Genomic DNA, 22947 nt, shown 5'->3' with positions numbered 1-22947 from the left:
TCTGACTGATTGTGGTGGTGGGAAGAAAGCTGGAAGAGAGGAGGGGCAGAGCAAAGCCTGGCAAGTAATAAATTGATATAGGTGAGGAGGGTTTTTAATAGGCAGATGGTTGGACAAAGGCAAGAGAGGTGAGGTGAGGTGTTGCATTTTGGAATGTCTAACAAGGGCAGAACCTACACCGTGAACGGTAGACTCTGGGGAGTGTTGTAGAGCATTGGGATCTAGGAGTTCATGTGCATGGTTCCTTAAAGGTCGAGTCGCAGGTAGATAAGGTGGTCAAAAAGGCTTTTGGGACATTGGCCTTCATCTGTCAGAATATTGCGTACAGAAGTTTGGAGGTCATGTTGCAGTTGTACAAGACGTTGGTGAGATCGCATTTAGAATATTGTGTTCAGTTCTGGGCATCATGTTATAGGAAAGATATTGTCAAGCTTGAACGGGGTTCAGAGAAGATTTACGAGGATGTTGCCAGGACTAGAGGGTCTGAGCTATAGGGAGAGGTTGAGTAGGCTGGGTCTCTATTCCTAGGAGTGCAGAAGGATGAAGGGTGATCTTATAGAGGTGTAAAAAATCACGAGAGGAATAAATCAGGTAGATGCACAGAGTCTCTTGCCCAAAGTGGGGGAATCGAGGACCAGAGGACATAGGTTCAAGGTGAAGGGGAAAAGATTTAATGGAAATCTGAGAGGTAACTTTTTCACACAAATGGTGGTGGGTGTATGGAACAAGCTGCCAGACGAGCTTTTTGAGGCTGGGACTATCCCAACGTTTAAGAAACAGTTGGACAGATATATGGATAGGGCAAGTTTGGAGGAATATGGACTAAACGCAGGCAGGTGGGACTAGTGTAGCTGGGACATGTTGGTCGGTGCGGGCAAGTTGGGCCAAAGAGCCTGTTTCCACACTGTATCACTCTATGACTCTAAAAGACAGAAGATGTGAAACAAAAGGATTGAAGAGTTGAGAATTGGGGGGACATTTAAAAAAAAAATTATTCCACCCACCATAATACAAGATAATTTAGATGAACCTCCTTTAGAAGTATTTTCCAATTTTAAATGCTTCAACCTGCAAGGATATGTTATCTGGGTAGGAGACAGGTGAGGGAACTAGAGAGAAATGAAGAAATTACACCTGGCCTCGCCTTGTATTCATTCTTTTTGATGACGGAGTTTAGTATTTTTACCCATAGAAAGGCATGTAATTGCTAATCAGGCTTTCATCTGACCAAAGGAGTACAATCCTATTGATAATGCAACTGCATCCTATTGAGAATGCAAATGCATCCTATTGAGAATGATCAGCCATGATCACATTGAATGGCGGTGCTGGCTCGAAGGGCCGAATGGCCTACTCCTGCACCTATTGTCTATTGGGGTGAGAAGAAAGATCAATTTCAAAATTTCTTGTTTTTAAAACCAATAATCCTTTTCTTCTATTCCAGAGTTCTGATCAACGTATTTCCTTGTATAACTGTGATATTTTTAATTTATCAAGGTGAGGACTAAATTAATTCATTGTTATACAGCATAGGGATGAAGTGCTTCAATTCACAATATGAGCCAACCTTTTTGCCATCTACTGTAATCCCATTTGCCCCTATTTTCAAGACAGAGTTAGATTTAGCTCTGAGGGCTAAAGGAATCAAGGGATATGGGGAAAAGGCAGAAATGGGGTGCTGATTTTAGATGATCAGCCAAGATCATATTGAATGGTGATGCTGGCTCGAATGGCCTACTCCTGCATCTATTTTTCTATGTTTCTATTAGGTCCTTATCTTTGTACGCCATGCCTTTTGCAGTTCCTGTCTAAATGTCTCTTCCAACACGTCCTCTGGCAGATATCTACCACAGTTTAAAAAATAAATTTCCCTTGAATCCCCTTTAAAAACCCTTCCACTCACCTTAAACCTATACCCTCTTGATGCCCCTCCCAAGTGAAAAAGATTCTGACCACCCTATCTATGACTTTTACAATTTTATTAGGCCAAGTAGACCCGTTGGGCCCAAACCTCACCTGCATTGGTGCAGCACCCTATCCTCTCACTCTCTCCTCCTAACCCTCCCCTCCCCCTCCCCCACTCCATCCCCCTCAACCCCCCTTATCCTCCCTCCACTCCCCCCCCCCCTCCCAAGGAGATGGATTTAAACTTTAAAATGTGAATAACTTGAAAAATATAACACCGATTTCAATGAAACTTCTTCCATTAGCACCAAAGGGATGACAGTGAGTAAGGTGGGCCTTAAATTGTCGCGCTATCGTGTACCGTTATGGCTGTAGTTCAGGAACAAACAAACAAGCAAACGAGAGTTTTAGTATATAGATGTATCTCTTTCAGGTCACTTCTCAGACTCTTTCACTCCAGGGAAAACAACCCAGTCTATCTAATCTCTTCTCATAATCCTCTAATCCAGCCAATGTCTTGGTGAATCTCCTCAGCATTCTCTCCAGCACAATCACATCCATCCTATAGTGTGGCAACTAGAACTCCCAAGTATAGCCTAACCAGCAGTTTCTATAGCTGCAAGATAATGTACGAATTATATTGAGTGCCCTAACCGACGAAGACAAATATGCCACATTTCTCCTTTACCACCCTATTGACCTGTGTTCCCACTTTAAGGGAACAATGGACTTAGATCCCTCGGTCTCTCTGTTCATCAACATTCCTTGAGGCCCGACCATTACTGACATTACTAAGAGACAGCAGTATTTTTTGGGAGTTGTTTTGCATAGTCAGAAATAGATTTTATAATATCAATGCCATATTTTGTTTGATTATTCTATTCCAAAATTATTTTTAAAACATGTATTTTTACTTCTAATGTATAGTTTGATTGCTGGAAAGTTTGATGGGATCTGGGATAGTAATTCTATGGTAGCTATCAACCCACCTGACCGACAACGGTGAGTAGTTTTCTGGTATTATAGGAAGAATACAGATGCACCATAGAAAGCATTTTATCAGGATGCATCACAGCTTGGTTTGGGAACAGCTCCATCAAAGGCCACAAGAAATTGCAGCGAATGGTGGACGCAGCCCAGACCATCACGCAAACCAACCTTCCTTCTATTGGCTCCATTTATACCTCACGCTGCCTCGACAAGGCCAGCAACATAATCAAAGACAAGTCGCACCCTGACACCTCCCCGCTCCCATCAGGCAAAAGGTATGAAGTGTGAAAATGCACACCACCAGATTCAGGGACAGTTTCTTTTCAGTTATTATCAGGCAACTGAATCATCCTACCGCAACCAGAGAGCAGTGCTGAATTACTATCTCCTTCTTTGCTGGCCCTCGGACTATCCCTGATCGGGCCTTGCTGGCTTTACGTTGCACTAAACATTATTCCCTCATCATGTATCTATACACTATAACTGTAATCATGTAGGCCAGTTCTGATGGAAAGTCATTAATCTTAAATATTAACATTTGCTCTCTTTACAAATACATACTCTTACCACATTATATTTCTGACCTCAGGGCTGTGACACTTTACTCCTCAGAAGACATAGCTTTCTCTGCATGTCAGATTTTTTTTTAAAAGGTCAATTTTTACTTTGGGACAGGCTGGGCTACTTCATTTCTGGAGCCTAGTCCGTCACTCCATGGGATAATTCAGGATATGTGACCTAAATCCTGTTCTCCACTCTTACACTGTATTCTTTAATACCTTCAATTATCAAAAATATTTCAAACTTGATTTCAAAATCAACAATTTACACAGCATCAGTTACCATTTGCAGATATGATTTAGTCATTTCCATCACCCTCTATATATAGAAATGTTTTCTAACATGACTCCTGAAAAGCCTAACTCCAGTTATATCATAGTTTTACTAGCTTCTAAGCCTAACTCTAGTTGTAGCATTCCCCCAACATCGGCCACCTACAACAGTAAAAATAGATTGTCTCTATCTGCCCTTAACATAACCTTCAGATAAATTATCCCTTAATCTTCCACATTTTATGAATTGCAACTCTGTGTAATCCCACTTTGTAAATTAATCCAAGGAGTTCAATTATGAATGCGGTTCACCGCACTATTGCTCAGGTGTACTTTTATTGAAAATTAAACCTTAAACATTTTATTACAGTCAAGAAGAAATGAGATTTGTACTCAAATTGGTATATCCATATTCTTGTTTACTGATGAAAAGAAAGGCATAAAATTATATGCCCCCTTCATAACTCAGGATATCCAAGCTATTTTATGGCCTTGGTTATATGATTTAATATTATAATGTAAAAATTGTGGTTGGCCAATTTTTACACAATATGCTTTTTCACCTGGATGTCAGGTTAATCCACAGCAATGCAAACTATTGCTGGATCTTTTAGCCTACCTTGAGAGGACAAATGGAGTCTCTGTTTAACATCTTGTCCAAAAGATGGCACCTTTAACAGTCAAACACTCATCGCATTTCACAATAAAACATTCAGTGACTAATATTCCCTTGCCCCCATTATAATCAACTAACTCAGACAATAAAATTGAATGTACACTGTTTGATAATATGATTAAATTAAAAGAAAAAGCTTTTTCAAACAATGAAATAAAATCATGTTGAATTTTTTCCAAAATTATTTTAGTTATGTCAAGCATATGACCACACTTATGGCTGAGGGATGTTGCTATCTTCTAGATTGTTACACATTCAACCAAAACCAAATTGTTGGTAAGTTATTTATTGTTCTACTCTTGTTGGTGTACTCCATCTCGTCATTGTTTGAGATCCAGCCCACGAGAGTGGAGTCATCTGCAAACTTGTCTGTGGAGTTCGAGCAGAATTTGGCCAACATAGTTTCAGCGCTGTAGAAAGATCAGTGATCAATATCAAATATTTTCTGTACTTGTTTTGGGAGCATTTAATGGGACATTTTAGAGGATCTTTACTTTATATATTTGTCCTTCACTCACATTCACAACCTGATGCTGAGGCTCAGTCTCCGTATGATATGTGTAACCATTCAATGAACATCTTTAAATGTAAAAATGAAATGTGTGGATTTTCCACTTGAGTGCAGTGTGAACATTGCTGCTTCTCCTGGCCGGAGCATTTAGGATTGGAGGAAATAAAAACACTGGTGTTGAAGAACTTAAGGTAGAATATAGAACATAGGAAAGTAAAGCACAGGAATAGGCCCTTTGGCCAACAATGTCTGTACGGAACATAGAGTCTTACAGCATGAAAACAGGCCCAACTTGCCCACACCATGTCCCATCTACACTAGTCCCACCTACTTGCGTCTGGCCCATATCCCTCTGAACCTGTCCTATCCATGTACCTGTATAAATGTTTCTTAAACGTTGCGATAGTATCTGCCTCAACTACCTCCTCTGGCAGCTTGTTCCATACACCTACCACCTTTTGTGTGAAAAAGTGCCCCCTCGGATACTTATTAAATCTTTCGCCCCTCACCTTAATCCTATGTCCTCTGGTTATCGATTCCCCTAAAACCTCTGCATCAAACCGATCTATTCCTCTCACCATTTTATACACCTCTATAAGATCACCCCTTATTCTCCTGCGCTCCAAGGAATAGAGTCCTAACTTGCTCAACCTCTCCCTGTAGCTCAGGCCTTCGAGTCCTGGCAACATCCTCGTAAATGTTCTCTGTACCCTTTCCAGCATGACATCTTTCCTATAACATGGTGCCCAAAACTGAACACAATAATGCAAATGCAGCCTCACCAATGTCTTATACAACCACAACATGACCTCCCACCCTCTATACTCAGTGCTCTGACTGTACACTGTTTTATCACATTTTGCCAAACCTAGATGTCTTTGGAGCTACAAACCTGTACTTCTTTGGAGTGTTGGAGTAAACTGGAACACCCAGAAAAAACCCAAGCGGTCACAAGGAGAACGTACAAGCTCCATGCAGACAGTACCCATAGTCAGGATCAAACCAGGGTCTCTGTCGCTATAAGACAAGAACTCTACTGCTGTGCCACTGCGCCGCCCTAAGCTATTCCCTTTTTGAGTGTCCTCTATTATTGAATTCTAATCAAGGAGCATTGAGATCTTCAGATAAGCAAGGAGATTGCTCAGCCACCTGTCAGACTTTTATAATGGGTGTTCGAATAATGTGTTGGTTTGAGGGAATGTTGCAAAGGAGGGCCTCACACTGAAAATTGGAGCTGACATCATCTAGAAAGTTACTGCTGGGAGAACCATACATTTCAATGACAGCAAATACAACTGGCTTTTTAATGGAAGGATGTTGTGGGATCTTATTTCTCTAAAGTGAATAGAGAGCTTTTGTGCAGTGTTTATCCATATTACAACGAGGAAAAAGTACTATGTGTGGGACAGTTGTAAGTCCTAGGCTCAGGGCACTCTGCATAACCAAAGGATAAGAGAGCAAATTGGAAAGGAGAGTCTGAAAAATTGAAACGATAACAATCTACATGTAAGCATGTCGTTATCAATTAATTCTTGATTAATAATTCCTTTAATAGCCCTGGAATTTACTTTGCATTTAATATTTTGTATTGGATGGTATTCATTCATTCATTCATCCATAAAAGGAGTAAAATTTTGTTAAATTACAATTCTTACAGCTCTGCCTCTCGAAATATTTTGAGCTTTGCAGTGGGAGGAGAATTTATTTTACCCACAGATTTCCTTCCCACGCAAGTTGACTAATTATTTGCATATTGGTCCATATTTTTGTCACCAACTGTAAATACTAGAGTTTTATATGTTGGTTTGATTTTTGCAGGTCCACCATTTTCGGTTCCTAAATGTGCAATTGAGGACCTGTTTGGTAAGTTGTACGTGTACTTCATACAGCTTTTTGATTCGTAAAAGGATCATTTTTTAATATTACATGTGGATAACAATATGGCTTCACACACTTTTGGTGCAAAATTGTAATTACTGTGAAGATCATTCTGAATGATGTTTTAAAAATGGTCCCAAGAATATACTTCTAGAATTGGTACTGTAACAGATCTTAAAGGCTTTACACTACCACACAATATTCTGCATTTATTGGGAGAGCCCTCAATCATTTTCATCAACATAGCTCTTTCCCAAGGAATTCAGATGCATTTCCCTATATTGCAATCACCACTCGTTATGACTATATTATATATTGTCTCAGTGCAATCATAAATGAAACTTAAATGCTATTCCTTCATAAATTGATTGATAGAAAGATGAAGATAAAGAAAAAAACAGATTAAGATAATTTTAATAGATTTTTGATAGTTGTGTCTATATCTTATTTAAACCATCTACAGGTTTCCCATCCACAGTTCTCACTGTTTTATGTATTTTTGTTTTGCATTTCCAATGTTTTGCCACTGTAATAATCCTTATTCCTATCTTACTCCAAGATTACTTTGCATTTTGACTGCATTCATAGTCATACAGCATGGGGACAGGCTCTTCAGCCAACTTCCCCGCACTGACCAACATGCCCCATCTGCCTGTGTTTGGCCCATATCCTTCCAAACCCATCCTATCCATGTACCATATTTCATAAAAGTTGCGATAGTACCTGACTCAACTAGTTCCTCCAGCAGCTCGTTCAATATACCTACCACTCTTTGTGTAAAAGAAAGAATTGCATCTCACATTCTGATTACATCTTTCCTTACCTTACCTTAAACCTATGTCCTCTGATGATTGATTTCCTTACTGTGGGTAAAATAATCTGTGCATTTACCCTCTCCGTTCTTCTCATGATCTTACACACCTCTATGATCACCCCTCATTCTCCTGCGCTCCAAGGAATAGCCTGCTCAACCTCTCCCTATACCTCAGGCCATTAAGTCCTGGCAACTTCCTCGTAAATCTTCTCTGCGCCCTTTCCAGCCTGACAACATGTTTCCTATAACAGGGTGACGAAAACTGAACACAATACTCTAAATGTGGCCTCACCAACGTTGTGTACAACTGTGTACATGATCTCCCAACTTCAATACTCAATACTATGCCTGATGAAAGCCAATGTGCCAAAAGCCTTTTTGACCACCCAGCGACACCACTTTCAAGGAACTCTGCATTCCTAGATCCCTCTGTTCTACAACACTCCACAGGAGCCTGTCCTTCACTGTATAGGTCTTGCTCTGGTTTGACTTCCCAAAATGCAACACCTTGCACTTCTCTGTATTAAGCATTGTTGTCACTGAATTTAATACTTTTTTGTTGCCTGTGATGTCAACTACTACGGCCTTATAAATTCCCTCCCTTAACCACTCCATCCTTCTTCCCATTCTTGCAGGGTTCTACAATAACCTGACTCTTTGATTAATCATTTGCTCATCTGCACAACGTCTCCTTTGAATTCTTGAGGTCAATTTTTCTTGAATTGTTCATCTATTGTTGCACTCTAAGTAAATAATTTTACTGGTACTTTATCCATAACACTCAAATATCCTACCAAATTTGGTATTGAAGTTATTGACAGTTTTTTCAATGTCAACAAGTGAATTTTAACTTTGGTTTTTTTTTAAATGCCACTTTGAGTTTAGTTCCTTGTGTTTACTTTTTGATTCTTTGCAGGCCAATCATGCAACATTCGGTTGAAGGAATCAATGGATGCTTTGACTGAACGAAAGATTTCATGGGGTCTGGATTCCTTCATTGAAGAAATATATCTAATTAAGTTAAAAGACCAATAGACAATAGGTGCAGGAGTAGGCCATTTGGCCCTTTGAGCCAGCACCAACATTCAATGTGATTATGGCTGATCATTCTCAATCAGTACCCAGTTCCTGCCTTCTCCCCATACCCCCTGACTCCGCAATCCTTGACAGCTCTACCTAGCTCTCTCTTGAATGCATTGGCCTCCATTGGCCAATGGAGAATTGGCCTCTACTGCCTTCTGAGGCAGAGAATTCCACAGATTTACAATTCTCTGACTGAAAAGGTTTTTCCTCATCTCCGTTCTAAATGGCCTACCCCAACATTGGGAACATGTTTCCTGCCTCTAACGTGTCCAACCCCTTAATAATCTTACATGTTTCGATAAGATCCCCTCTCATCCTTCTAAATTCCAGTGTATACAAGCCTAGTCGCTCCAGTCTTTCAACATATGACAGTCCTGCCATTCCGGGAATTAACCTAGTAAACCTACGCTGCACGCCCTCAATAGCAAGAATATCCTTCCTCAAATTTGGAGACCAAAACTGCACACAGTACTCCAGGTGCGGTCTCACTAGGGTCCTGAGCCTGCTTACAAGATCTGGAAACTGCAGGTGCTGAAAATCTGAAATAAAACCAGAAAATGCTGGGAAACTCAGCAGGTCAAACTGCATATGTAGAAAAGGAAAAGGAATTAGAATTTCAGGCTCAACATCTATAATTAGAAATCTGCACTTACAATGAATGAGGTTTTTAACCTGAATATTAACGAAAATTTCATTTTGCCACAGCTAAAAACAGAAAAATACGTGCAGGAATAGGCCATTCGGCCCTTCGAGCCAACACTGCCATTCAACACGATATGGCTGATCATCTAAAATCAGTACCCTGTTCCTGGTTTTTCCCCATATGATCCCTTTAGCCCCAAGAGCTAAATCTAACTCTCTTGAAAACATCCAGTGAATGCTGGCTGATCTGTGTTTTTCCAGTATGTCCTTCATAAAATGATAGAAGCTAAGTGAATCTAAGATGACCAAAACTGGGCTTTGAATCATGTTGTAGCAGAATTGATATGAATATTCTGTGTGTATTTTTTATAGATCTACACACACCAAATTAGTTTTAAGGAATACTGCATTCATTAGTGCAAATACTTCCTCCTTTTCAAACATAATTTTCCGCATATTCACTCAACCCAATCTTGACCATTGACAATCTGACAAACCCTCACCCCAAGTCCAACTGAGATTTATTTTCATGTTTTACCCAAATCTGAGCCCAATCATCCCGTTTTCATGTTTGAAACTCTATAATTGCAGAGTTCTATTTTTGCATCAGGTACCAAAAAGGTTCAAATCATAATCGAAAATGACATACATTTTTTCCATGGAATATTACATTCCACATATAACATTTGCAGCACATAAACAGGCCATTGTGGCGGACACGGAGCTGTCCGTCCAAGAATGAGGCAGCACACTGAGTTATCCAACACCACTTTATTCTGTGAGACGCACCCTCCTTCCCCATTCTCTTATCTTCTGCTCTTGAACTCCTCGTGACCTCTCACGAGCCTCTCACGAGCCTCAGGTTATGTACTGTGTGTGGCCCACCATCAGGGGCCGCTACATGACCCCCCCCCCCAGAACCAGGGGCGCAGAAACGGTCGGGCAGCCGGACGAGGCGGCCGGACCTTGTACGCACGTTCCCGTGCAAAGGAGTCCTGCCCTGTAAGGGCAAATTAGGTTGGGCCCGAGATGGTGGACGCCCCCGACGACGGGGCTGGGCCTCCCGTACTTGCTCGCTCAGGTCCAAATGGGCCGGTTTTAAACGGGCCACCGATACCGTCTCTTGCCGACCCCCCATGTCCAATACAAAAGTCGTGGGCCCATGCTTCAGCACCCGAAAAGGACCTTCATATGGGCGCTGCAAGGGCGACCTGTGTGTGTCGCGCCGAAGAAAAACGTACGAGCTGCTGGCAAGAGCCGGAGGCACATACGATGGGGTGATCCCATGCCGGTATGTTAGGACAGGAGCCAGGGCGCCAATCCTTTCCCGCAGACGGACCAGCATGGCGGATGATGAGTCCTGGGGGTCACCGGTGTTTGGAATAAATTCTCCGGGCACGGTGAGCAGAAAACCGTAAACCAATTCCGCCGATGAAGACTGCAGGTCTTCTTTGGGGGCAGTGCGAATTCCCAACAGGACCCACGGCAACTCGTCCATCCAGCCGGGACCGGTGAGGCGTGTTTTTAAAGCATCCTTAAGACGGCGGTGGAAACGTTCCAACAACCCATTGGACTGGGGGTGGTAAGCCGTAGAGTGGTGAAGGTGAGCTCCCAATAGGCGAGCCATTGCAGACCACAGTTCCGACGTGAACTGGGCACCCCGGTCGGACGTGATATCAGACGGTATCCCGAAACAAGCAATCCAATTAGCTACTAAGGCACGTGCGCAGGACAAGGCCGAGGTGTCAATGAGCGGGATGGCCTCGGGCCACCGCGTGAAGCGGTCCACTACCGTAAGCAGATGCGAGATGCCACGGGATGGTGGCAGCAGCCCCACGATATCTAAGTGGATATGGTCGAAATGCCGGCGAGGCACTGCGAAGCCTTGAACCGGTGCCCGGATGTGCCGCTGAACCTTCGACGTTTGACATGCAATGCACGTCTGGGCCCAACGCCTGACCAGCTTTCGCAAACCATGCCACACGAATTTTGAAGCAACCAATTTCACCGTCGTGCGAATAGATGGATGGGCCAAAGTATGAATGGCGTCGAAAACCTGACGACGCCCGGCTGCCGGAACAACAGGCCGCGGCTGTCCTGTGGAGATGTCACATAGGACGATGATACCGGCGGGGCCCAAAGGAATGTTTTCGAGCACCAGACCCGTGATGGCAGTTCGGTATGCCTTCATCTCCTCGTCTGCCAGCTGTGCTGCCGCTAAAACAGAATAATCAATTCCTGAAACCATGTCGAGAGCGGCTATCACCGCTGGGCGAGACAAGGCGTCCACGACCCGATTACTTTTCCCTGCGATGTGGCGGATGTCCGTGGTAAACTCCGAGATCGCCGTGAGTTGGCGCTGCTGCCGAGCGGACCAAGGGTCCGCAACCTTGGCAAAAGCAAAGGTAAGGGGCTTATGGTCGGTAAAAGCGATGAAGTTTCGGCCCTCCAGGAAATACCGAAAATGTCTAACTGCCAGATGTAAAGCAAGCAGCTCCCGGTCGAATGTGCTATATTTACATTCCGCCGAAGTTAGCTGGCGGCTGAAAAAGGCAAGAGGTTGCCAGTGTCCGTCAAAAAATTGTTCTAGTAGGCCACCGACCGCAGAGTCCGAGGCGTCCACGGTTTGTGCCGTAGGGGCGTCGACACGCGGATGCACTAACATCGTCGCCCGAGCCAATGCTTTCGCCCCCTCAAATGCCGCCACGGTGACGTCGGACCACTGTACGTCCCGCCGCTTGCCTGACAACAGATGAAATAAGGGCCGCAGTATTCTCGCCGCCGCCGGCACAAATCGGTGGTAGAATTGAACCATTCCCACAAACTCCTGCAGGCCCTGCACTGGATGGTCATGGAAACCGGCGAATGGCCTCCACCTTGTCTGGTAAAGGTACCGCGCCATGCCGCGTCACCCGGTGGCCCAGGAAATTGATTGCTCGAAGGCCGAACTGGCATTTAGCCGAGTTGATCACCAGGCCAAATTCATTGAGGCGACGACACAACAGCCGGTGGTGGGCGCAATGCTCCTGCCGTGAACAACTTGCCACCAGGATGTCATCCATATAGATGAAAGTGAAATCGAGCCCCCGCCCAACGGTGTCCATCAGGCGTTGGAATGCCTGCGCGGCGTTTTTATAACGCCGAAAGGCATACGCAGGAATTCAAATAACCCGAAAGGGGTGATGATGGCGGTTTTCGGCACATCCTCCGGTCGCACGGGGATCTGATGGTAACCCCTGACTAAGTCGATTTTAGAAAAGAACTTGGCCCCGGCCAGATGGGCAGAGAAATCTTGAATGTGTGGGATGGGATACCGATCTGCAATTGTGGTGTCATTTAGGCGGCGGTAGTCCCCGCAAGGCCTCCAACCGCCGGACACCTTGGGCACCATGTGCAGTGGAGAAGCCCATGGGCTGTCCGAGCGTCGAACAATTCCCATGGCTTCCATCTTCTGAAACTCTGCTTTCGCCATCTGCAGTTTGTCGGGGGCCAGTCTGCGGGCGCGGGCATGAAGCGGTGGTCCCGAAGTGAGGATATGGTGTTGAACCCCGTGCTTGGGGTCGGTTGCGCTGAATTTAGGGGTCAGAATATGGACTACGTAATAGTAACGGGCCCTTCAGAATATCTATTCTGAACATGATACCAAGTTGAACTAATCTCCTCTGCCTTAATGTGACCCATATCCCTCCAATGCTTGCCATATCCTGTTACCAAATCTTCGTTGTCTATAACCTTAGCTTCCTTAACTTAAGTTGGCTCCCACTTCCCTGACACACCATAATCAGTATTTTTTATCCTTTGTGGCTTAATCTTCCTTCTATGGTTTATCATGTAACTTCATCTATCTCCTCCTGTTTGTAACCCTTCCTCTTTACTCTATCTATTGTACTTGAGTTTATCTTGATTATATGGTATATCTGATCAGTTTGGTTAACATGCAAAACAACTTTTCACTGTACCTCATGTGACAATAATAAACCTAAACCTAACCCTATATCACCCAAATTCTGCATCTTTTAATCTCCAACGAACTGTACTCCTTATGACCCATGACACCCCTATATTTCACCATAAGTGACCACATCTTTAAAATGGCCCAGCACTTGAATTACCACTCTAAATACTCAATCTCTCACTCCTTTACAACCCACCTTGAATCGTCCCTCATAATATTTCCACTTTTGGCTCTAAATGTAGATTTTCAAATCGTGAAATGCTCAGTACAGGTGTCTCATCAAATGCTTGTGGAAAACATTTCTATATAATTTATAATTCCTTGCCATGTTTTAACCTGTGCTGGTTTAATCTGATTAATGACTTGAAAAATGGAAAAATAACTCAATTACTTACTTAGAAAGAAAGGTATGTGCTTGAAAATTTAGATAATTTCATTTTACTGATGCTGGATTAGGTTTTGAACGCTGGTTTGATTGATTGGGCTTGCGTTCTCCTGAATAGGAAGTATGAAGTATACCAGAATTATGTTTTATTAAAATGATGGATTAAATGATGAAAACAAATCTAATTTTCTCTGAAGGGAGAATGCAGAATGTGATTATGATTCTGTTTCTATGCATTTTTTTAACATTTATATTGTTAGATCAAACATGCTTGGATTGAGGGCCATGTGTTTGCATGGTAAATGTCAGAACCAGAAATTAAATCAACAGATTACCTTTGCAGTATTTTTGAAACTGTGATTAAAATCTCAGATATTGAGAAGAGTTTACTATAATGATTAGAAGAATTTATTTCTCCGGTTGCATCACAGCTTGATTTGGGAACAGCTCTGCCCAAGATCACAAGAAATTGCAGAGTTGTAGGTGAAGCCCAGTCCTTCACACAGACCAGACTCTTCCCCATTCTATCTGCACATCACGCTGCCTCAGAAAAGCAGCCAATATAATCAGTCTGAAGGATTCTAACCTGGAACGTCACCTTTCTCGCCACCTATCCATGTTCTTCAAAGATGCTGCCTGAACCGCTGAATTACTCCAGCATTTTGTGTCTTTCCAATATAACCAAAGACTTAGTGCCACCTTGGTCATTCCTCTTCCTCCCTGCTCCCATCTGGCAAAAAGTACAGAAGCTTGAAAACGCACACTACCAGATTCAGGAACAGCTTCTTCCCCTCCGTTATCAGGCTTTTGAACGGTCCTTCCATAAGCTAGTACAATTCACCTCTATTCCATTGTTGTCATTAGATTTTGACTCAGGGACTGGTGTGCTACAATGCCGAGAACTATATTCTGCCCTCTGTATCTCCCCTCACAGTTCTATGCACCCTGGATTCAATTGTGACCTCTGATACAGTCTGTGGAGTTAACACATTTTCCCAACGCATCAACGTTGGCATAGCATGAAAATGAGAGGGGCAAAGTTTAAAGATTTGCGGGACATGTTTTTTTTCAGAGAGTAATGGGTGCCTGCAATGTGTGTTGAGGGTGGAGCCAAATACAATAGTGGTTTTAACAAGCATTTAGATATGCACATGAATATGCAAAGAATGGGGGGAAGGGGGTTTATAGAATAGGTGCAGGCAGGCTAGATGATTTTATCTTTTTTAAATCTAAACTAAATGTATCCAATTATTTACATTCATATTGACTAAACAAATAATAACACACACCCACCCACCACCATGATAATAGGAAAATCACCAAATATTCTTATTACTATGCCCAGCGGTCTCCGAAATCCACCATGGTGCCCGTGAGCATCACGCGTTCTTTCTCAAGGAACGTAACCCTGGAAAAGGGCCAGGCAGTCAAATCAGGCAGAGCCTTCTTCTGCCTGGCACTGTAACCCACGAATGGCCAGCTTGGCCAGGCCCGGGAACAAACCAATCAAGACATCTTCTTAATGGGATTGGACAGGCTAGATGCAGGAAAAATGTTCCCGATGTTGGGGGAGTCCAGAACCAGGGGTCACAGTTTAAGAATAAGGGGTAGGCCATTTAGGACTGAGATGAGGAAAAACTTTTTCACCCAGAGAGTTGTGAATCTGTGGAATTCTCTGCCACAGAAGGCAGTGGAGGCCAATTCACTGGATGTTTTCAAGAGGGAGTTAGATTTAGCTCTTAGGGCGAAAGGAATCAAAGGATATGGAGAGAAAGCAGGAACGGGGTATTTTGGATGATCAGCCATGATGAATCCAACTCCTATTTTCTTTGTTTCTGTCTTCTGCTCTACCCACTCCCCCACGAACTGTGCGCCAAAAGATGAGGATGGTGGAACTAAAGTGGAGCCAAAAAGCAAGCAGTTTATCGTGGCATTGTGTTTCTCACAGATATCGTAGTCAAAGACCTTGTTCCTGTGCTGTGCTATATATGTTCTATATCTTTGGAGAATCTGATCTTAAGACCATCTGTCTGAAGAAGGGTCTCGACCAGAAACGTCACCTATTCCTTCTATCCAGAGATGTTGCCTGTCCCGTTGAGTTACTCGAACATTTTGTGTCTGTGTGATCTTATAACCAGGCAGACGGAACAAGTGGAAGAAAGGATCGTCGGCATCTATTTTTTTTTTAAATTATGAATTATTACATAGAAAATAGGTGCAGGAGGAGGCCATTTTGCCCTTTGAGCCAGCACCGCCATTCATTGTGATCATGGCTGATCATCCACAATCAGTAACCCGTGTCTGCCTTCTCCCCATATCCCTTGATTCCACTAGCCCCTAGAGCTCTATCTAACTCTTTTAAATTCATCCAGTGAATTGGCCTCCAGTGCCTTCTGTGGCGGAGAATTCCACAAATTCACAACTCTCTGGGTGGAAAAGTTTCTTCTCACCTCAGATTTAAATGGCCTCCCCTTTATTCTTAGACTGTGACCCCTGGTTCTGGACTCCCCCAACATTGGGAACATTTTTCCTGCATCTAGCTTGTCCAGTTCTTTTATAATTTTATACGTCTCTATAACATCCCCTCTCATCCTTCTAAACTCCAGTGAATACAAGCCCAATCCTTTCCTCGTATGACAGTCGCGCCATCCCAGGGATTAACCTCGGTGCACTGCCTCAATAGCAATCATTATATTTTTGGTCCGTCTTTGCCATGCACCATTTCCCTTGCGTGTTTTCCTTGACGTGCATTGAACCGAGGAACAAGTAATAATATAAGAAAATAACTGCAGATGCTGGTACAAATCGAAGGTGTTTATTCACAAAATGCTGGAGTAACTCAGCAGGTCAGGCAGCATCTCGGGAGAGAAGGAATGGGTGATGTTTCGGGTCGAGACCCTTCTTCAGAAAATAATAATAAATAGCCTTTATTGTCATCCAAAAAAAACAAATCTTTTGGACGAAATTCCATTACAACAATAAGAGCAATAAAAATAAGCAACAACACACAATCACAAACCAGCACAAAACAAAAAAAAGAACCATCCATCACAGTGAGTCACCTCCTCACTGTGATGGAAGGCCAGAATGTATTTTCTCTTCCCCTGCCGTCTTCTCCCGCGGTCAGGCTGTTGAAGTTGCCACGTCGGGGCGGTCGGGGGTAGATGATCAGCCATAATCACAATGAATGACGGTGCTGGCTCAAAGGGCCAAATGGCCTCCTCCTGCACCTATTTTCTATGTTTCAATGAGAGATATAGGCTGTAATATATTCTGAAGAAGGGTCGTAGAGTGATACAGGGTACAAATCGAAGGTGTTTATTCACAAAATGCTGGAGTAACTCAGCAGGTCAGGCAGCATCTCAGGAGAGAAGGAATGGGTGACGTTTCGGGTCGAGACCCTTCTTCAGACAAGTCAATTTTATTTGTATAGCACATTTAAAAACAACCCACGTTGACCAAAGTGCTGTACATCAATTCAGGTACTAAGAACGAATGGCACACAAAACATAACAAGGAACAAGGAGTGCAATTCGCACCAGCCCCAGCAGGTAGCCTCAGGGTACCGCTGACAGGCTCTGAAGGTCGTCTGGCTGGTGGGACCCGTGGCCAGAAGACGTCAGGGACGGGTCTCGACCCAAAACGTCGTCAGCCATTCCTTCTCTTCAGAGGAGCTGCCTGTTAACGATGAGTTAGTTACTCCAGCATTTGGTGTGTCGAGATCTTGGCTCTTGATCCAGCGTCCGCACAGACAGTTCCTTCCTGCACAGAAGACGTCAGGGGTGGGTTAGGGAGGGAGTGGAGGGAGGCAATGTCCCTGCAAGCCGCCCGCAGCCTCCTGCGGGACATCCAGCTCAACGTGCTAGAGTGCAAAGTGTGTTTCGAGATCTACAGCGGCAGCGCGGCGCGCCGGCCTTGCGTGTTGCCCTGCGGCCACGCCGTGTGCCGCCAGTGCGCCGGGGCTCTGTCTCAGCGGCAGCAACAGCTGCAGTGCCCGTTCTGCAGGCGTTGCTGGCCGGCTTCTCAAGCCACCACCGACTGCCTGCCTCTGCTGCAGCTGGCGGAGCTGCTGCTGAGCCCAGTGGCAGTGGCAGTGCCCGAGGGCGGCGGCAGCAGCAGCAACAGCAGCAGCAACAACACCAGCAGCAGCAACAACAACAACAGCAGCAGCAGCAGCAGCAGCAACAACAACAGAAGCAACAACCCCGGCCAGCAGTGTCCCCTCTTCCAGCCCCGGCTCAAGGCCGTGCTCGGCGGCTGGGGGACGCTGCTGAACCCCCGGGCGCTGGCTGTCTGCCCGAGCTCCCGGGCGCTGGTCGTGGCTGATGACGGCCGCCGCCGGCTGCGGCTGTGGCAGCGGGGAGAGGATTCACTGGAGCCCACAGCCGCTGCTGGACGACTCTGCGGCTTGTTGTACCCGCTGGGAGTGGCGCTGGCCGGCGGTGGGCGGCTGCTGGTGGTGGCGGACGGCGGGGACTCGTCCCTCAAAGTGTTCGCCCTGGGCCTGGGGGGGACCCCACGAACCCCGAAGACCATCCTGAGCGACCCCCTGGCCCTGCCCTGGGGAGTGGCGGCCGGTCCGGGCTGCGACCAGGTGGCTCTGACCGACGCCCAGCGAGGCACCTTGTCGCTGCTCAGGCTTCACCTGCCCGGCGGCGGCTTGCTGAGCACCGAGACGGTGAGCGAGGGGTTGCAATGCCCGCGGGAGGTAGCCGTCTGCCCGCTACACTGTTGCATCCACGTGGTGGAGCATTTGCAACCTCTCGCACCCTCCGCATCGCCCCGCGTCCGCCTCAAGACCTTCAACAGCCGCCGCCAGCTCATCCGCCAACTCGACAGCACCGTCTTCAGCCCGGCACGACTGCCCGCCGGAGTCTCCGCCATGGCCGCCGACGGCAGAGGCAACGTGCTGGTGGCCGACGGCATGGGGGGCACGGTGGGTCTTGTGGAGGGCATCGCCGAGGGCCTGGTCCGCTACCGAGTGCTCATCGCCGAGGGCCTGGTCCGGCCGGCGGGTCTGGCGTGCACAGCTGACGGCGAGCTGGTGGTGCTAGACGGCGGAGACCACACCTGCAAAATCTACACCTCTCCCGAGGTGCCCTAGTCAAGTCAAGTCAAGTTTATTTGTCACATGCACATACACGATGTGCAGTGAAATGAAAGTGCGGATTGTGCAAAAAAAAATTACAATTACAGCATTTAAATTTAAATTAATACATAAAAGAAAGTTTAGTCCCTGGAGTTATTTTTTCACACAGAGTGCTGAATCTGTGGAATTCTCTGCCACAGAAGGTAGTTGAGGCCAGTTCATTGGCTATATTTAAGAGGGAGTTAGATGTGGCCCTTGTGGCTAAAGGGATCAGGGGGTATGGAGAGAAGGCAGGTACGGGATACTGAGTTGGATGATCAGCCATGATCATATTGAATGGCGGTGCAGGCTCGAAGGGCCGAATGGCCTACTCCTGCAGGTATTTTCTATGTTTCTATAATAGTTAACAGTCCTGAAGAAGGGTCTCGACCCGAAACGTCAGCCATTCCTTCTCTCCCGAGATGCTGCCTGACCTGCTGAGTTACTCCAGCATTTTGTGAATAAATACCTTCGATTTGTATCAGCACCTGCAGTTATTTTCTTATAGTTAACAGTCCTGATGGCCTGTGGGAAGAAACTCTGTCTCATCCTCTCCGTTTTCACAGCGTGACAGCGGAGGCGTTTGCCTGACCGTAGCAGCTGGGACGGTCCGTTGCTGGGGTGGCAGGGGTCCCTAATAATGTTGCTTGCTCTTGATCTGCACCTCCTGATGTATAGGTCCTGCAGGGGGGCGAGTGTAGTTCCCATGGTGCGTTCTGCCGAGCCGAGATGTCTCATAGAAACATAGAAAATAGGTGCAGGAAGAGTGACCATCTGGGCAGTTTGCAGCCCAGTGGTATGAACATTGACTTCTCCAACTTTAGATAGTTCCTCTGTCCCTCTCTTCCCCTCCCCTTCCCAGATCTCCCACTGTCTTCCTGTCTCCACCTATATCCTTCCTTTGTCCCGCCCCCCTGACATCAGTCTGAAGAAGGGTCTCGACCCGAAACGTCGCCCATTCCTTCTCTCCTGAGATGCTGCCTGACATGCTGAGTTACTCCAGCATTTTGTGAATAAATACCTTTGATTTGTACCAGCATCTGCAGTTATTTTATTACATCTCCAGTGACTATCTCTCTGGGCAAAGAATGTCCACATTAACATCCCTACCAAATCTCTTTTCCCAATACAGTCCTCTAGATTTCAATTCAGTTTAGTTTCGCGAAATGTGTAGGAAGGAACTGCAGATGCTGGTTTAAACGGAAGATAGACACAAAGTGTTGGAGTAACTCAGCGAGACAGGTAGCATCTCTGGAGAGGGGGAATGGGTAACGTTTCGGGTTGAGAAGAAGGGTCTGACCCTAAACGTCACCCATTCCTTCTCTCCAGAGATGCTGCCTGTCCCACTGAGTTACTCCAGCACTTTGTGTCTATCTTCAGTTTAGTTTATTGTCACGTGCTTTTGTTGGGTGCTAGCCAGTCAACGGAAAGACAATACGTAAATTTGCAGTACCTGGTGCAAGGAACGTGTGAACTGGAAGGCTTTAATTTATTTGAAGTGTCTTGCATCTATTTCTGCAGTGCCACTCAAGAAACATTACAAACAGAATCAATTTTTATGGATTTGACTTGATACTTTGGTGTGGATGAACCCATTGCCTGGTCCATCACAGGTATGGAAGGCCTGGACGCGAAACGTCACCCATTCGTTCTCTCCAGAGATGCTGCCTGGCCTGCTGTGTTACTGCAGCATTTTGTGTCTCTATGAGTACAGACCTCCCCACCAACAGAGGGATCTATAGGACATGTTGACTCAAGAAGGCAGCCAATATCATCAAAGGCTCTTACCACCATGGCCATGCTCACATTGTGTGCTACCATCAGAAATAAGGTGGTACAGGAGCCTGAAAACTATGACCACCAGGTTCAAGAACAGCTTCTTCCGAGCAACCATCAGGCTCTTGAACACTGCACCATACTAACCACTACCTCAACAACCAGGATCTTCAATGGATTGTGTTTTTGGTTGCACTGCGGACTTAGATTTTGCACTATTTGGCTGCATTACCACGGCTATTACCCTAGTAGTTCCGTTCAGTTAATTTATTGTCACGTGTTCATAGCCAGCAGAGATTATAATCAAGCCATTAACAGTGTACAGATACATGATAAGTAGTATTACTGTTACTAATTTATTATATTATTACATATTTATTTGTGTGCTATGGTGTTAGTGAGTTTATAAAGGCTGCAGAAGGGAGAATCTCACTGTTTTGTTGTCGGTACATATGACAATTAAACACTCTTTACTCATGACTCTCTTGACAGTGAGAATGCCATGATATTGCATATTGAAGGAAGTAAAATGAGCTTTAAGGTGAACCTAACAGCAAACTTTAATGTTCGGGTATGTGGGGACTTGGTGTTTATAAAGTAGAAGCCCTGTCAAGTTTTAGAAACAAGAAACTGCAGATTCTGACTTACTAAAATAGACACAAAGTGCTGGAGTAACTCAGTGGGTCAACCGGCATCCCTGGATAGGTGACATTTCCGGTCGGGATCCTTCTTCAGTTGCTCCTTTCTCCAGGGATGCTGCCTGATGCGCTGAGTTACTCTTAACACTTTCGTCCCAGTCATGCTTTGTTCCACAGTATCTGTGTTTGGTCAGTCAGATAGACAATAGGTGCAGGAGGACGCCATTCGGCCCTTCGAGCCAGCACCGCCATTCAATGTGATCATGGCTGATCATTCTCAATCAGTACCCCGTTCCTGCCTTCTCCCCATACCCCCTGACTCCGCTATCCTTAAGAGCTCTATCTAGCTCTCTCTTGAATGTATTCAGAGAATTGGCCTCCACTGCCTTCTGAGGCAGAGAATTCCACAGATTCACAACTCCCTGACTGAAAAAGTTTTTCCTCATCCCAGTTCTAAATGGCCTACCCCTTATTCTTAAACTGCGGCCCCTTGTTCTGGACTCCCCCAACATTGGGAACATGTTTCCTGCCTCTAACGTGTCCAACCCCTTAATAATCTTATACGTTTCGATAAGATCTCCTCTCATCCTTCTAAATTCCAGTGTAAACAAGCCTAGTCGCTCCAGTCTTTCAACATATGACAGTCCCGCCATTCCGGGAATTAACCTAGTTATCCTACGCTGCATGCCCTCAATAGCAAGAATATCCTTCCTCAAATTTGGAGACCAAAACTGCACACAGTACTCCGGGTGCGGTCTCACTAGGGCCGCTAGGGCTGTATTGATGCTCCTGAACACATCATCAGTAATGTAACCTGGGGTCATTGGGTGTTTTGGGTCTTTCAACATCAGACACCCTCGCCCGAGCGACCCAGCCGTGGTTGATCAGACCACGACTTGTGTTCAGGTGGCATTCGCTCCTCCCCATGGACCTCCTCTCCTGATCCAAAACCATCTCGAGGCTTTCTCCGCTGCCTCTCTGGTGTTCTTGATGGCTCTTCTCCTCTCCATTCCAGTGATGCCCAGTGCACTCAAGGCCTTGTAGAGCGATTGCCCTGCAAAACCTCTACAGCCAACCTCGATGGACATACACCTTACCTTCCAGCCCTGCTTAAGGCAGTCTATAACCAGCTCTTTATGTGATATACTTAATTAATTACATTGCAGCATTCCTCATGAAGTGTTAATTTGAAGCGCCAATTTACACAGTCGCTACTTCAAACATTCTTGCATGTATTCCATTTTTCTCACCTCCTTAAGTTTACATTTAACAAAGAGAGAGCAGATTTATCACCTTACAAATTACAAAGTAAAGCCAATTTAATAACTTCAGCAGCATAACTACTGCCATACAAGCAAATAAGCCCGTTTTAGTTTTAGAGTCACAGCACGAACACAGGCCCTTCGGATCACCAAGTCTGCGCCGACAATCGATACCCACACATTAACGCTACCCTACACACACTAGGGAAATTTGACATTTCTACCAAGCCAATTAACTTACAAACCTGTACGTCTGGAGCTTCTGGAAACTACACCTGCAGGAATTGTGTCCAGGTGCAGCTCCTGAAGGAACGTGTTGGGGAACTGGAGCAGCAGCTGGATGACCTCAGAGCCATCTGGGAAAACGAGAGTTTCCTGGACAGGACCTACAGTGAGGCTGTCACGCCAGGGATACAGGAAGAGCGAAGGTGGTTGACTGAGAAAGTGGAGTGCAGGAGAACCGGGTGGCTG

At 45.3% G+C, this 22947-nt stretch overlaps 2 protein-coding genes across 2 annotated transcripts in view; both read left to right on the top strand.

The window, feature by feature from the left end:
* The window catches only part of LOC144602098 (putative thiopurine S-methyltransferase), a 55724-nt gene extending 41718 nt beyond the window's left edge, over positions 1–14006 (top strand). The window contains exons 5-9 of the mRNA XM_078414806.1: positions 1445–1497; positions 2833–2907; positions 4595–4680; positions 6734–6778; positions 8524–14006. Coding sequence (XP_078270932.1) covers positions 1445–1497; positions 2833–2907; positions 4595–4680; positions 6734–6778; positions 8524–8642 — 378 coding nt within the window. The 3' untranslated portion in view covers positions 8643–14006. The remainder of the gene's footprint in view (positions 1–1444; positions 1498–2832; positions 2908–4594; positions 4681–6733; positions 6779–8523) is intronic.
* Positions 14007–17481: 3475 nt separating this feature from the next.
* Positions 17482–20972, top strand: LOC144608844 (E3 ubiquitin-protein ligase NHLRC1-like). Its single transcript, XM_078427028.1, has one exon. It carries the CDS (start codon positions 17484–17486, stop codon positions 18774–18776), a length of 1293 nt encoding a protein of 430 aa, XP_078283154.1. The 5' UTR covers positions 17482–17483; the 3' UTR covers positions 18777–20972.
* Positions 20973–22947: the final 1975 nt, after the last annotated feature.

The sequence above is a fragment of the Rhinoraja longicauda genome, chromosome 2 (genome assembly GCF_053455715.1).
Source record: "Rhinoraja longicauda isolate Sanriku21f chromosome 2, sRhiLon1.1, whole genome shotgun sequence".
NCBI classification, from domain to species: Eukaryota; Metazoa; Chordata; class Chondrichthyes; order Rajiformes; family Arhynchobatidae; genus Rhinoraja; species Rhinoraja longicauda.
The sequence above is the reverse complement of the archived record's forward strand: the minus strand, read 5'-3'. Positions and strand labels throughout refer to the sequence as shown.